The sequence below is a fragment of the Leucopleurus acutus genome (assembly GCF_964270905.1).
Source record: "Leucopleurus acutus genome assembly, chromosome: 11".
Classification (NCBI taxonomy): domain Eukaryota; kingdom Metazoa; phylum Chordata; class Mammalia; order Artiodactyla; family Delphinidae; genus Leucopleurus; species Leucopleurus acutus.
Genome location: NC_139152.1, coordinates 11226343 through 11242601, shown reverse-complemented (window position 1 = coordinate 11242601; position 16259 = coordinate 11226343). Strand labels below are relative to the sequence as shown.

The 16259-nt window shown below is 43.2% G+C and overlaps 1 protein-coding gene across 1 annotated transcript in view; it reads left to right on the top strand.

Moving 5' to 3' along the window:
- Positions 1-16259, top strand: part of GRIN2B (glutamate ionotropic receptor NMDA type subunit 2B) — a gene marked incomplete at both ends in the record, with an annotated part of 290643 nt that overhangs the window by 95215 nt on the left and 179169 nt on the right. The window contains one exon of the mRNA XM_082849516.1: positions 14858-15456. Within this exon, the coding sequence (XP_082705642.1) occupies positions 14858-15456 (599 nt within the window). The remainder of the gene's footprint in view (positions 1-14857; positions 15457-16259) is intronic.

Below are 16259 nucleotides of genomic sequence, written 5' to 3'. Positions count from 1 at the left end.
TAAAATGTCTGTTCTTTGAAAGATGTTGCTATAGAATAAGAAGATGCAAAAAAAAAAAAAAGAAGTTGAGTGAGATGAGCTTACTCTTTGTCACCAAAGATTTGAATATTAAGAACTTACTTATAACCAAGCGACTGATTCCATAGAGGTCCTTGGTAGGAGGTCTTTTGGGGACTCTGTCTAGATAGTTTAGATAATCTTTGCATCATTGTGGAACTCAGGAATATAAATACAAGGAGATATTTTCTTATGAGCCAAGACAGCTTTCCTTTTTGTGTGAAACGTAACTTGCAAACTGAACTGATTAGTTCTAGTAACGTTGTTAATAGGTTGTTGCATATGTAACCAACGTGAGCCTCAACATACAGTCAAGGACATTGTCTCATTCCATTTACACCTGGAGGAAGCACCCCGCTCAGTTCAGGTGTGTCCTTTTTTTTTTTTGCAAAAGGTGAGAAACTGTGTTACTTCTCAAGGATGCCATTGCTACTCTGTATTCATTTAATTTCATGGAGCCAAGAATAAAAGCAGATCTTGAAATATACCCTTGCTTTATTAGTAGGCAAATAAAATTAAAAAGAACATTATGTTAAGAGACATGGAGGGGGCTTTGAGAATTGATAGCGCTTGGGTAGTTGTCTGTGCATTTTTAATGAATGGGGCATAGAGACTCATAAAGTGAAGGAAGAAAATTTGGTGTCAGGCTACTTTGGTAGTTGCTTGGATTTAATTTCGCCGTCGCAGGCTATCTTTATGCAAGGAGCACTGAGGTAATTGATTGATCTCCCGAATGGTGCACACAATTATCGAAAACTGTTGGAGGATCAGACGAAAAAGGCCAGAGTAAAGAAAAAAAGTACATGGAGAGAAAGGAAAGACTAGAAAGTATCCCTCCCCTAGCTTTTCTGAAGGAACACTGAAAAGAAATCTTAACAAAATCAATTTGCAGTCATTTGAAGAGAAGAGGGTTTTTTAACTGGGTAGCTTGACTTCATAAAGGACAAGTCCTGTCATACTAATCTAATCTTCTGAGATGAAAATGAAAGACGGGGTAGATCAAGGAGAAAGATTTATATATAATTCATTTAGACGGTGGAATGCTGTGGATATGATGCTGTGTGGTATTTCTATCGGCCCTTGCATCGCTGCCCGAGATAGTGGACATCAGAGGCTGGTTGTCCACCTGAGGACAGATCTAAGGCTGAGTTCAAGGCCAGTGTTACTTATATTTCTGCCCATAGTCTGGTATTTGGATTAAAATGCATGGGCGTTTAACTTGCTCACCGCACAGGGCTGGTGGGAGAACCGGCAAAGAAAGAGATAAGTAAAAAGAAGCTTAAAAAAGTATAGCTGTCCAGCCACACTGCACCTCTATTCTCACCATTCTTATGACACATATCCGAAACCTCATGTTATCATTTAACTTAAGAAAGCCATCAGTTATTCTGTGTATTTTGACCTATCTTCCATTCGGCTCACTCTGAGGATGAGGAAGGGTTATACTTTGTCTCTACTTCCCACAGCACCTGCATTTAATAAATCCTTGACTGATTGGCAAACAGCTAATGAGATCATAAAGAACCGGTTGTATGAGGTCCAATAAAAGAATACCGTAGGGTGATAACATGGACCAAATCCATCACTAGTTAGCAGTGCAGCTGTGCTAGTAGGTGGATGCATAGGGGTGAAGCTTAAGAACTCATGAAAATAGTCTCTGTACTATACTAGGCAGGGGTTAGACTTTTACTAGATAACTGTGATCATTCTGTGGTTCACAATTAAAACAGGAGGTGTAGATGGTTCAGATGGGAGCCACAGCGCTGATTCATGGAAGCTTGAGGATGTGTGGGGTGTGGTTAAGTCCACTCTGAAGTCAGACCCAGCTAGATTCTCAGACCAGCAGTGACCTTGGGTGAGTTACTTAACTTCTCTAAAGCTCACTTTCTCTATTGATGAAACAGAGAGAGTAATAGGGCTTTACTTCATAGGGGTATGAGAATTAATTGACATAATGCATGTATAACCGAGTACAGTGTAAACTCAATAAATATTGTAATAAGAAACATAATAAAGGAGAAATAAAGGGGGTTGTTTAGGCTAAGGAAGAAAAGGCTGAGAGTAAGTGTAATTATAATCTTTACACACAAAACAAATCACAGACCATCGTCTAAGTGGACATCACCTTAATTTAGTTCAATAAACATTTTGAGGGCCTTTCACCAAGGAAAATGTGAGAGCCAAAGGGCTTCATCTGCAGCATGATGGAATTGAGATAGACATAGGGAAGATTTTCTGAAAGTCAGGATTGCTGGCCTCACCGGCCTGTATATCTGAGGGAAATTGTGGAATATTCTTTGAAGGCTTGGAAAATAATCTAGTTCCACCTCGCAGTCTCCTAATCTGGTTTAACCGTGGTCCTATTCTGAGCTGGACTAGTGTCTTCTCGGGCCACTCTGGTTAATGTGTCTTCTTTGAGATCCCAGGCCGGCATTATTTAATGGAGAGTTTTAAGCTGTGCTTGTACAGGGTTAACGTATTGGCACCTTTCAAGCAGTACCAAATTAGCATCAAAATGTCATTGCTGAGCCATCAGGATCCGCCATTTTGTTTTTGTTAGCGTGGATCCGAATTCACAGCCAGCTGACGTGAGCCTGAGAGGTGAGTGGCTTTACCGCCAGGTCTAAAGATAACGAGACCGTATAAGAAGCATACGTGTCTGGGGTGATTCCTCTATAGGCAGAGGCCCCACTGTGAAGAATCTAGATGAGAGATGAAATGTGCCGGCATCTGATTGTAACAGTGGCTCTGTGCTCCAGAGAGTCTGATGAGGATGCGTAAGAGGCTAAGCTCGAAACTTCTTTGTTTGAAATGCCAATTGGCATTTTCTTTTAAAGAGCTCTTTTTCTGCTCACATGCTTCCATCAGAGGAAATGTATTTAGGTGAAATGTATGAACTATAGAAATGTAGGAGACCCTTGAATGTGGTTTAAAAACAAGAAATACACAAACTTCAAAATAAGAATGTATAAATGGGCTATTCCTTTACTTGTCCAGCTCTTATTTTCAGGAAAGATCTTGCCAACTGTGATACCTCCCTCGAGTGATAGCAGCTGCGCATCCCTGCTTGGCCAATCTTCCAGGGTCAAGTTGAGATACTGACAGCATTTCAGCGACCCAAGGCCCCAGAAGGGAGAATGGAACCGTTGGTTGGGCTGAAGGTGTAGGCCAGTTAGGACATTCCAATGGGGTCTTTATCTGTGGAACTAGGACTGTGGGCAAAGAGAGTCAAAGAAGGAAGAAACCTCAGCCCGGGCTGCAGTGCCCATTACAGCAGTGACAAGATGGCCAGGGATGTTGGCAGGGTTGCTACTTCTCCATTGGGGCAGGGGTTAGGCTGGGCCAGAGACAGTGTGATGCTGGACTGTGTTGGAAGCTGAATCCACAGCATTCCGTACCTTCTTGGCCAAGTATTCCTTCCGTGTACAGAGAGGGTAATGGGTGTTTTCTAGGAACGTGGACAGGGTCGTGTGGCTCTCCCTGCGTCAGGTTAGGCACTGGGTGTCAGTTCCAGCCAATGGCGTCGCGTACTCAACGAGGCTTCATATACACACGCCTCCCAGAGCTTGAGGGAAAGAAAATGAAGGGTGAGTGGGTAGGAACTCTGAACTCTGAAAGAGCCCTTTTTAGTGCTTTTACCCAGCAGGCACAAATGAGGAACAGCAAAAGTGAGAGTTGAATAATTCCGAAAAAGGAGAGCAATTTTCAGTATAAAGAGAACAGAGAAAATCTCAAATAAACTTAGATGTAACCAATCAAACACTGGACACCATTTTTACCCTTTTGCGGGCCGGGCATACTGGGATCTGCGCAATGAGTCTAGGGAGAGGCTGAGGGCTGGTAGGACCGGACTTAACCTTGTACACTGCCTGCCGCAGGTAGCAAGCGCCAAGAAACCTATTTTAGGCCAAATAACCCACTCGGTGTGACTCAGACTGGTGTGGCAACGCAGGGCTTTGGTACAATAGAGGACAAAGCCACATAAACTCCTCACTGTTAGGGGTAGGAAGGGGTGTCCAGCCTCTGTGGGCACCTGCAGATAGAGGCAGCAGGGTCCAGCATCCAGGGTGTCCGGGACTGTGCAGAATAGTTGCAAGTCCTGAGTAGGGCTCCTCATCCAATAGAGACTGGGATAAAGGTCAGGACACGTGGAAGGACTCCGGTTGGTCACATGGTTAGTCTGTGAAGGAGGAAGGCTTCTTCTGGGCGGGCACGTCTGCACCCAGCGGGCTCACCACATCAGCTGCTCCAGATACTGGGCTTAGAGCAGCCCAGTCAGCTTTAGACGATGATGTTGGTGAGGACGGGACAGGGCCAATCCTGGTTTAAAGGTTGGCAGGCATGCCTGGTGGCTAAAATTCTAAGTCCTACCATCGAGTGAGGCTGAGCCAGGCAGGTGCTGACGAGCTGTTGAAGATGTATATATATTTTTAATCTGCCTGTATGCAATTTTATTTTCATTTCTGGAGCCCTTCAAAATGCGATGCCTCTTTTAGACGGAGGACCGAATTGCTTTGGGACAAGTGAATAAATTCGAAGCCGCGTTAATTGTGAACAGCCGTCCTTGGCTTTATGTGAGGAAATAGCAATTGGTTTCTCAATCCAGGGACCTGGGGAAACAGATCACTGATGTTTGTTGAGAAAAACTTTCTCAGGAAACTTCTTTCTGCCACTGGAGGCTACGGCTTGTTAACCTGTGCCAAACGACCATGTTTGGTCCAAACCCTATAATAAATTCAGCAACGCTTCATCTTTCTATATAGAGCAGGGATAGGAGGACAAAGGACCTTTTGTTTTCCAGGGATCTCTTGCAGAGACCCATGTGTATGAACATAATCACTGTATTTAGAACCAGTGCTTTGTTATTTTTAGCAACAAAAAAGGTACCAGCACTCTCAGCTTCATCAAATACAAAATGCCTTTTCTACCCTCCCCCTCTCCTGGGGATCTCCCCCATTCTCTGCTCCCATTGGTATATGCATGTGATGCTCTGAGCAAATACATATACAGAGATGGGAATGTTTATGTATTTGAAAGAAATGTCAACGTCTTCCCTCTGATAAATGCTGCTGGTGTGTCAAGTACCATCACTGGCCTGTACTTCACCTTGTTCTTTAATAATGATCACAGTTCTTCTGTAAACTCTACCCTCTCAGCTTAAGTTAAATGGAAAGATTTTGATAGTATTGGATTTGGGATTTAGTATTTCATACCTCATAAAAAATTTTTGTTTTCCCTTGGTTGTATGGTTTAGTTTTATGATGCCCTTCTTTTTATCTATGAACTGCCCTTCTTTCTATCTACGAAATGCTCAGATCTATATTTGTGTTGAACACACTTGATTTTGTAAACTTGTCTAAATAAATTTAGTCTGATATTGATAATCCTAATTAATACTGTTAGTTTAATATTTATACTATTTTTTTCTCTATCTATTTCATTTTTTCCCAACTTTTCCTATTCCCCTACCTTCTTCGCTTGCGTTTACTTAAAAGTACGTTGATTCAGTCACAGAATGTGGTTGTTGCTGAACTTGTCAGCTCGCTCTTTTATAGAAAAGGACCTCTTAATAAAAACACAAGTCGGTCCATCTGAGAGTTGTTTTCATGTGCATAAATGGCACAGGCCACAGTGAGGGATTTTAATTTCAGATGAAATATAAGAGCCGTGTTAAGATTTTGGCATCTTGATACCTTCCAGAGGAGGACAAGCACGTTCTGGAAGTTCTCTTGGTATTCTCCAGGCCTTTTGCTTCCCCGACTTAATTCTTTAATTCTCTTGGATATCTTAGCAAGAGGGATAGGCCTTTTTATTCTTCTCCTCTTATGGCCCTGTCTGTTGCTTGTAAGCTTTCTTCTTGCTATAAAATCATCTCTGAGACCTAGAATAGGAAGAACCTTGTAGACGTTCTCCAAGTGAATACTTTTAGTTTGTTTCTCAGCTGTGGCTTAAATTCAGCGACTGAAGCACATCCAAGAGGGAGACTCAGGGAAGAAAACGGAACAAAAGTCAAGGAGAAAGTGAAATTATCTTCTGAAAGAACAAATAAGAAAAAGACTGCTGGCTTCTGGGGGAGTTGTTTCGTTATCCAGAATGGCTCTTAGACTAGCTCAATCTGCTTGAATATCTGTTCATGGGCTCTTGACAACCCAGAGTGTTCTCCTTTGTGTGCCATGGTTTACAAAGAATGAATCTGGCAGGAAAGATCATGATTCTTCACCGGTGAGCTTCCTTTGTGTGTTTCAGTCATGGTATTTCTGATGAATGGCGAGGTTGGAGAACATCGGGTGCTTCTTTCCTTCTTGCAGGGCATTGCTCACTAAATTGACACTATCTAAACCCACCCTAAATAGGTACCGCCAGCCTTAGTCACCTGAAAAAAAAATGATGGTTGGAATCAGAATTTATAGTCACCAAAGAGGGGGTCTCTTGGAGTTAGGTCGGGGAGAGAAAATCCCCTCCTCGTGTTGGGAGAGGAAAGACATTTTGTCCCCATGTTCTGCTTCTGCTTTGTGCTCAGCATGGAAGAAGTAAAGAAGAAATACCCAGGACGAAACCAGCCAGGGTGAACCTGGCCTCTTAATCCATGATTTCTACACTCGCCTTCTAAATCTGATAGTAGTGGAGAAAGTTTTCAGCAAAAGCCTAGTGATTCTAGACTTTTATCAAACACAGATCCTCCTTAAGAACTGAATTTAGAAGGAAAACAGCAGGACTTTTTTGCTCATATACTAGGAGGAAGGACTCGGAGAAAAATCAGATTTATTTACTCTGAAATTACTTTAATGTCCTAGCAGGCTCATAATCCCTATGATGTTATAAATTACCAAGATTTGAGTAGTGTTGGAGGCTTTAAAATACTGGAAAAATATATTGTCAATGCGATAGCCAACAAAAATAAACTAGATTTGAGAATTATCTGGTTGAAACATCGATTGCCACGTTTTTTAGTTGAGGTGTAATTGGCATGTAATGTTATATTAATTTCGAGTGTACAACATAACGATTCCATATCTGTAAATACTGTGAAATGATCACAGTAAGTCTGTTACCATTCGTCACCATACATATTACAAAACTTTCTTCTTTTCTTGTGATGAGAACTTTTCAGATTTACTCTCTTAGCAATTTTCAAATATGCAATACAGTATTATTAAATGTAGTCATCAGGTTGTACATTGCATCCCGATGAGGTATTTACTTTATAACTGGAAGTTTGTACCTTTGACCCCCTTCACCCATTTCACTCACCCTATCACGCCCCACCTCTGGCAACCACCGTTCTGTTCTCTGTGGCTATGAGCTTGGCTTTTTTGTTTGTTTTGTTTTGTGTTGATTTGATTTGATTCATTTGTTTTGTTTTGTTTTTTAGAGTCCACATACAAGTGAAATCATACGGTATTTGTCTTTCTCTGCCTGATTTATTTCACTTAGCATAATGCCCTCAAGGTCCATCCACGTTGTCACAAATGGCAAGCTTCCATTTTTTTTACGGCTGAGTAATACAGAAGCAAAAATGAACAAGTGGTACTACATCAAACTAAAACGCTCTGCACAGCAAAAGAAATCATCAACAAAATGAAAAGGCAGTCTACTGAAGGGGAGAAATATTTGTAAATCATATATCTGATAATCATATGTCATCTATATAAAGCACTCATAAAACTCAATAGCAAAAATAGAAACAATCATTAAAAAATGGTCAGAGGACTCGGGTAGATATTTTTCCAAAGAAGACATGCAGGTGGCCAACAGGCACGTGAAAAGATGCTTGGCATCACAGATCATCAGGGAATGCAAATCAAAACCACAGTGAGATATGACCTCACACCTATTAGAATGGATTATAAAAAAGATTAAAAATGACAGGTGTTGGAGAGGACGTGGAGAAAAGGGAACCCTCGTGCACTGTTGATGGGAACATAAACTGGTTCAGCCACTGTGGAAAACAGTATGGCAGTTCCTCAAAAAATTAAAAATAGAACTACCATATGATTCAGCAATCCTACTTCTGGGTATTTATCTGAAGAAAATGAAAATACTAACTAGAAAAGATACATGAACCCTCCCATGTTCATTGCAGTATTATTTACAGTAGCCAAGATGTGAAACCAGCCTAAGTGCCCACTGATGGATGAATGGATAAAGAAATTGTGAATACACACAGAAACATACACAATGGAAAATTACCACATTTTAAAATTCAACAAATATTTACTGGGAGTCCACTTTGGGCCAGGCCCCATTCTAGGTGTTGGGTTATGGCAATGAGCAAATAAGTTGATCCTTGCCTTCACAGTGTTTACACTCTAGTTGGCACGAGGCATACGTTCATAATAAATACATCACGTCATCTGTTTGATGGTGATAAATGCTATGGCAAAAAGCAAAAGTGGAGCAGGATAAGGGGGCTCAGGCCTCCCTGCGACAGGAGAGGGCGGCTGTCGCATCGCATTGCAGGGTCAGGTTTGGGCTTTGTTGAGAAGGTGAGGTTTTAGCAAAGACTTGAACCTGGTGTGTGTGTTAGCCCTGTGAGTGAGTACCTGGGTAGCTGGAGGAAGTGTTTCAGGCAGAGGAAATAGCTTGAAATAAAGGTCTGGAGCGGGAATGAGTATCTTTAAGTGCAGTCAGTGTGCTTGGAGGAGAGAGAGGGTGAGAGTCAGAGGATGTGGGATCTGAGGGGCAGTGGGGTCCGAATCAAGGGTGTTGGCTTTTTCCTTTTAGGGAGTTGGGAAGCTATTGAGGGTTTGGGGCAGAAGGTAACATCTTATAATTTAAGCTTTAAAAGGATCATCCTGCTTCTTTGTTGAGCATGAGACTGGGGCAGAGGCAGGGGGTCCAGTTAGCAGGCCCTTTCAGTGATGGGTGAAGGATGAGGGTGGCTCAAACAAAGTGGGTAAAAAAAGGTTGTGTTCTAGATACCTTTCGAAGGTCAGGCGGTCACGGTGTCCTGACTGATTGGATGTAGGATTCCAGAGAAGGAGAGCAGCTGGCAGTGGAAGGATAGAGTTGCCTTTAACTGAAATGGGAAAGGCCGAGTTCAGTTTTGGAAGTGTTGGAGATGTTTCAAAGATATCCAAGCAGAGCTGTCAGGTAGGCAGTTTGATGTACAGGTTGGAAGTTTTGGAGACAGAAGTGTGAGAGTGATCATCATGGAAAAGGGATTTAAAGCGGGAGACTGAGTGAGATTTCCGAGGAGGTGAATGTCGATAGAAATGAAATGAACACCAAGGATTGACCCTGGGGCACTCCAGCTTCGAAAGGCCGGAAGGAAGAGGAGGAACCAGCAAAGAAGATGGAGGAACAGCAACCAGTAAGGTAGGAGGAGGATCAAGAGAATGTGAAGCCCTGGAAACCAAGGGAAGAAAGCGTATCTTGGAGCAAGTGATCACCCAAGTCAAAGGCTGCAGACGGATGTGGAGTTGGCAATAGCAAGGTCACCGCTGCCTTTCACAAGAGGATTTTTAGAGGAGTGGTGGGGTCAAAAGTCTGGCTGAAGTTAGTGCGAGAGAGAAGTGGGCAAGAGGAGTTGGAAGAAGTAAGTATAGATGATGCTGTCATGGAATTTGCTGCAGAGAGGAGTGAAGAAGTGGCTGGTACACTTTCTGACTCTCTGGCTGGCTCCAAGGTGGCTTCCCCTCACGTTTTGTAAGAGCGCACAGCTCTTCAGCCATACCTTATTTCCGTGAAGTGGCTATGAGCCATCAGCGTAGAAGTTTGGAACCGGTTGAGGTCATCAGGTCATTTCAGTTCATCTCCCACCTGACAATGGAATCTTCTTTGTAATATTAATACAACCAACATTTAAGTTTTTTTCATGTGCCACCTAGGGATCCAGAGATGAATAAGGCACAGTTCCTGCTCTTGAGAAACATACCTTTTTTAATGGCATGAGGCAGGCATATATGCTTCCCAAGAGAAAAGGGAACCTTCTTCATACACTCTAGGTAGGAGTGTAAATTGGTGTAGCCACTATGGAAAACAGTATGGAGGTTCCTCAAAAAACTAAAAATAGAACTGCCATATGACCCGGCAATCCCACTCCCGGGTATATATCTGAAAAAAAAAATCACTAAAAAGATACACGCACCCCAATGTTCATAGCAGCATTATTTACAGTTGCCAAGATATGGAAGCAACCTAAGTGTCCATCAGCAGATGAATGGGTTCACAAGATGTGGTATATATATACAATGTAATACTACTCAGCCATAAAAAAATGAAGTTTTGTCATTTGCAGCAGCATAGATGGACTTACATTAAGTGAAATAAGTCAGAAAAAGACAAATACTGTATGATATCACTTACATATGGAATGTAAAAAATACAACAAACTAGTGAATATAACAAAGAAGCCGACTCACAGGTATAGAGAACAAACTAGTGGTTACTAGTGGGAAAAGGAACGGGGGAGGGGCAATATGCGGGAGCGGATTAAGAGGTACAAACTATTAGGTATAAAATAAGCTACAAGGATATATTTTACAACATCCTGGGGAATATGGCCAATATTCTATAATAACTATAAACGGAGTATAACCTTTAAAAGTTGTGAATCACTGTATTGTACATGTGTAACACATAATTTTGTACATCAACTATACTTCAATAAAAACTTTAAAAAATATATAAATATTATGATAGAGGCATGTATAAAATGTTGCAAAAGCACAGGGGAGACAGAACTAACTTGACCTGGGGAAGTTAGAAAAGGTGATATGCATAAAAAAGCTGACATTTGAACTAGGTCTGAAAGATGAGCATGACATTTTCCAGATGGAGTGCTGAGGAGAATCCCTTTATCAGGTAATAATCCAGCTCCTTTTTGAATGTTTATAACTACAGAGAGCTCCCTGCCTTGTGAGGCCCATTTCATTTTAAATAGCTGTAATTGTTGCAGATGCACTTTCTACATTGAGCCAAGCAGCGCCTTTTACTACTTCTGCTCATTGGTCCCGGTTTTCTCCTCTGGGGCTAATGGGCAGAGACTTATCTTTCTGCCATAGAAGTCATTTCTATATTTGCAAATAGTCATCTCTTTTCCATGTTGAAAAAAGGGAAATGGATAAAGTCTCCAGTTGCGTTCCCTGAGAAGCTGACCTGAGACTAAGTTGGTGGACAGGGGGTTTAGGAGGGAATGCTTTTGAGATCAACACCATGAAAGGAAGGGAAGATTGGGCAGGAGTGGGCAGAGAGAGAAATACAGGTGACGCAGTATTAATGGAAGCTTGTGGGACGTTCTGAAGATAGACTCATCCCTCAGAGCTGCCTAGAAATAGGGCAAGAGGACCAGGTCTTTAGGCGCCATGACCACCAGTCATTCAATGCATTCTACCCCAGGAAGGGGACGTGACTTTGGGCCAGGTGGTTCTCTTCAGCTGACACAGTCCCCAAAGTGGGATGGCAGCTGAAACCAATTGCTAGGGGCACCAGCTGGGGTAGTTAATCCCTTATGTCTGAAGTGGATCTGGAAGGGATCTCAGTGATGCAGAAGAAGGATCTCATGTACTGCTAATTCTTTAGGCAGCTGTTTTCTGAGACAGTTAATAGAATGAAAAAAAGTACCTGTTTTTGTTTCTTCTTATTGGCAAATAAACACCCTGAACATCAACGTGATGAGGTTCACCATAACAGTTCCAGACTGATGGGGTCTCATGTACAATCGTGTCTCCCCTGTGCTGACTGCACCTATCAGTCATGATAGCCTTTTACCTAGGACTGCTTTAAGGGGCTCTCAAGGCAAGTGGAAGAAGTACATTCACGCAATAAATTTGACTGGGAATCTTCCCAAGGAGGACGAGACTGCTCCAAGGAGCCCTGCACATAACATTTTGTAATGACATTAGGAGAATAAAAATGTAAGTGTGGAAGCATAGTGAGCTGAATTAGATCCCTGTCCTTCATCCTAGAAGATGCTGCTTCTTGTGGTGATCACAGTGCATGCTGGGAGCCTGCAAAGATGGATGTTGGCCACCAGTCCTTTCCACTCCGTGCACACGTGAAGATTGCTCTTTGATCTGTGGCTGTGACCATAATTTGCAAAGTCTGTCACTGCTTACAACTTTTAGTTAGCCCAAAGCTTTGTTGAAAAGGAGCTGTCCCATTCCCAATTACTATACACCAGACTGATGGGTCAACTAAATTAATAATGCTGGACCACTCATTATACTGGGAAACATTTGCCCAAGCTATAACTTTGTCTCTCGATTCCTGTTTGGTTTCATTAACCTCCTCTTGGTGCCACAGCTAAAATGGCTGTGTAAGGCATCCTTATTTAATGAAGGATTGGCAAGATAAAATGGTTGAACTGGGCATTGACGGGAGCAGAGGAATCGGAAGAAGGATGATTGTGGAGGAAGGGAGAAGTAGAAGGCTAGATGGGGATGTGGTGAGGGTTAGATGGAACCATATTAATTTTTCTCTTTTCTTACTTTCACCGTATATTGGCTTTCTTCACATAGTAGCTGGCGGTTTCTTTAGGAGCTCATTTATAATTGTGAGCGAGTTTTAAGAGAAGACTAAGAGAGGAGAGGGTCAGGTTGGTATGTAGTAGATTGGTTTTCTTTTAAAGTCAGTCTCATTAGCATGGGCTCCTTTACTAAGGACCGTCCTGCCCCCTCCATGGGTTTTCTTTCAAGGCTGTCTCTAGCTGTGTATTTGAACCAGCTGTGGTTTCACTGTAGATAGAGCTTTGTGGGTATTCAAGAACCTCCTTACGATATGTTCATTTATCATAGAATGGGTAGACTTACTTTGTTTACAGTGGGGACCCCTCCCATCCTAAGCCTGTGCATTTTAAGGTACATTTAAAAGCTTTTGTCACTTTGTTATGTCCACTGGGCTGGTGAAAACTCAAGTGATAATACGTCTCATTTGAGAATTCCCCAAATTCCCTAACTTAGCTGGAACTAACAAGGAGAACAAATGGCTATCCCTTTAAAGTGATAACCATTCTGGGTGAGTTGTTCTGTCGCAGGGCCTTCCTTTCCTGTAGTTGTGGTTCGCTGCGGGCCCCTGACAACTCTTGTCATAATTAAGCTTTGTTGTCCTGGATTCCCACTCTATCCTACGACCTAAGGACAAGGTCAGCTTCCCCTGAAGAGCAGTACATAGTGGCACTGAAGTAGAAGACCAGGAGCAGGGACTGGCCACGTACGAAGTCACTGTTCTATCCTGAAATAATTTCCATTCCCTCCCCACCCATTCTTGCTGCCCCACTCTCTCTACTTCTCTGAATTCCACTGTCCTACCAAGCTCCTCCTTGACTGTATATTGAAGCCAGGGGAGGGAGCCATTATAAGCACCATTTTACCCTTAGCGGAAAGAGTTGCCCCCAGACGACCAGGCAGCTACTGTTTCATTCTGGATCGCTTGCGGGGAATGTGACGAGTTCAAGCCACGTGAAGCACACACAGCTCTGGCAGAGCCTCGAGGGGCCGGTGGCTTTCGTTGCCCAATCAGGGTCTTTGGACACCAGCTGGATAGTTCCCAGCCTGCATTTTTTTTTTTTTCAATAGCGGGTGCCCAAAATACACTCCGCGGTTTCTCAGCTGTACAACAATGTGTTCCTGAGCTAAGAAATCACTGCATCATTTTTGTTTAAAAGCCTGATCTCTTGTAACCGTACTTTGAAGCTCTAGTTTGGGGGATAAAAAAGAACCGCCCCTTTGAATTAAAGACACAATTTTGTTAGCTTGGATCGTTATAAAATGGAGATGAACCATCAGATAGGCGATAGGGGCCGCTGACCAAGGAAAGAGATGTCGTTACCCAGGAGGAAGTCAGGGGAAAATGGACTGAAAGAGAAGGACAAGGCTGAGAGGGTCTTCACTGTGTGGCTTCAGATTCTTCTAGCTGTAAGATAGAGACAAAATGCAGGGCTTGACATCTCCAAACAGCAGGTGAAATACAGCTTAAAATGGGACACATTTAAAATGGCTTCTCCCTCAAGAGGTGGGAGGAAACACAAGATGTTCAGAATTGACAGAGGGTTGTGTGCAATACACAGGTCAGACGGAGACCCATGGCATTACATAGGTAAGAGAAAGAACAATCCTTTCTATGTTGTTCTCATATAAGGCTTAATCATATATGGCCTTAAAGATAAGTCATTCCAACTTGCAGCTGACACGTACTACTTGAGCATTACTCCACCTACATACCTCATCGTCAGAGTAGAAGACAGACAGAAAATTCCATGTGCATTTCACCTAACAATTATGTGTTTATAGAAAATCTTGTATTACAGCATGCTTCCCTGCTAGCCATACCTGAGTACCACCCACCTGCTGGGCGACTAGAGGTAGATTTAAGGGCGGATTGATGGCATTTTGGATTATTCACTCCGATTGAATAATACATATCCCCAATTGATGAATCCAAAAGCCTCAAAAAATGGAAAGTGTGTGTTTGTGTTCATATAACTCCTTTGACAGCAAAACCTGACCTGAAATGACATGACGCCGTTTACAGTCTTTATCCCACTTTATGTGACTCGTCACATGTTTTGCTCTAGAAATACTAGCATATTTGATTTTAGGAAGCTGCCTGAGGCTCTGCAGTAGCCCCAAGGATTTCAGACAAGAAGAGTATAGACCCATGTCGATCTTCTCAAGAGGAAGGTTTTAGGAAGGAAAGTATTACAAATGTTTGCAATTTAAACATAGCCAGTTTTAGAGGCATTGTGTGGAAAAAGTAAATAATGAACACAAACCTTTCTATCCAGATGGTCCAAACTCTCCCTCACCATCTTCGTTTTGGTTTTCTCTCTCTCTCTCTTTCTTTGTGTTCACGACTTTAGGATGAGTCCTCAATGTTCTTCCAGTTCGGCCCATCGATTGAACAACAAGCTTCCGTGATGCTCAATATCATGGAGGAGTATGACTGGTACATCTTCTCTATCGTTACCACCTACTTCCCTGGCTACCAGGACTTTGTAAACAAGATTCGCAGCACCATCGAGAATAGCTTCGTGGGCTGGGAGTTAGAGGAAGTCCTCCTGCTGGACATGTCCCTGGATGATGGAGATTCTAAGATCCAGAACCAGCTCAAGAAACTTCAAAGCCCCATCATTCTTCTTTATTGTACTAAGGAAGAAGCCACCTACATCTTCGAAGTGGCTAACTCAGTAGGGCTGACTGGCTACGGCTACACGTGGATTGTGCCTAGTCTGGTGGCAGGGGACACAGACACAGTGCCCTCGGAGTTCCCCACCGGGCTTATCTCTGTGTCCTATGATGAATGGGACTATGGCCTCCCTGCCAGAGTGAGGGATGGAATCGCCATCATCACCACCGCCGCTTCCGACATGCTGTCCGAACACAGCTTCATCCCCGAGCCCAAGAGCAGCTGTTACAACACCCACGAGAAGAGAATCTACCAGTCCAATATGCTGAACAGGTGAGTGTGGGAGGTCAGAGGAGAGCTTCCAAGACTGGGTTGGATGTTCAGAAACTGTGGGAGGGGCAGTTCAAGAGGTCTGAGGTTGAAGACTGGTCGTTGGGGTGGCGATCGTTCGTGACGGTCGGAGACCCAGATCCAGAGCTCGCTGCGCTGTGTGCTTGTTCTAAGAAATGCAAAACATCTCGCTCTTCTCGACCACCTCCCGTGTGCTGGGTCTCACTCCGAGCGTTTCGTGCATTCGACCTCATTTAACCCTCAAGGCAACAACTCTCATTAGGCAGCTTTTAAAAATTGTTTCATTTTATAATACAAGAGAATAGGCTTGTCCGAAGTCACGCTGAAAGTAAGAGGTGCAGTTTGGAGTTGAACCCAGGTCTCTCTGACCGCTACACGCCGGATCACTATGAAAGATGAGACAGGCGTAGAAATGAGGGAAGACCAGCCCCCTTACCTTTGGGACACTGCTGTACCGAGAGGGAATGGGGAATAGGGTCCATGGGTCTGTGGGCACATGAAGAGGATTCGTCCCTTGGTTTTTAATCTGCCTCTGCTTCGCCTTTCTCTGCCTTTGAGATTAAGTGCTGGTGTAGAGCAGCTTTGATGGCGGCTGTCAGTCTGGCTTATTGAACGAGAAGAAGGTGTGGGTGGAATCCCCCTCCCCCGACCTCACCTCAGAATCCAGCTACGATGGCAGCACATCCTCTCAGGGGCCATCGTGTGACCAAGTGGGGTAGAAAATTCTACACTGTGCTTTTGTGGTTTTGTTATTTGTATAAAACTGCTACGTGCGTACACTGTAA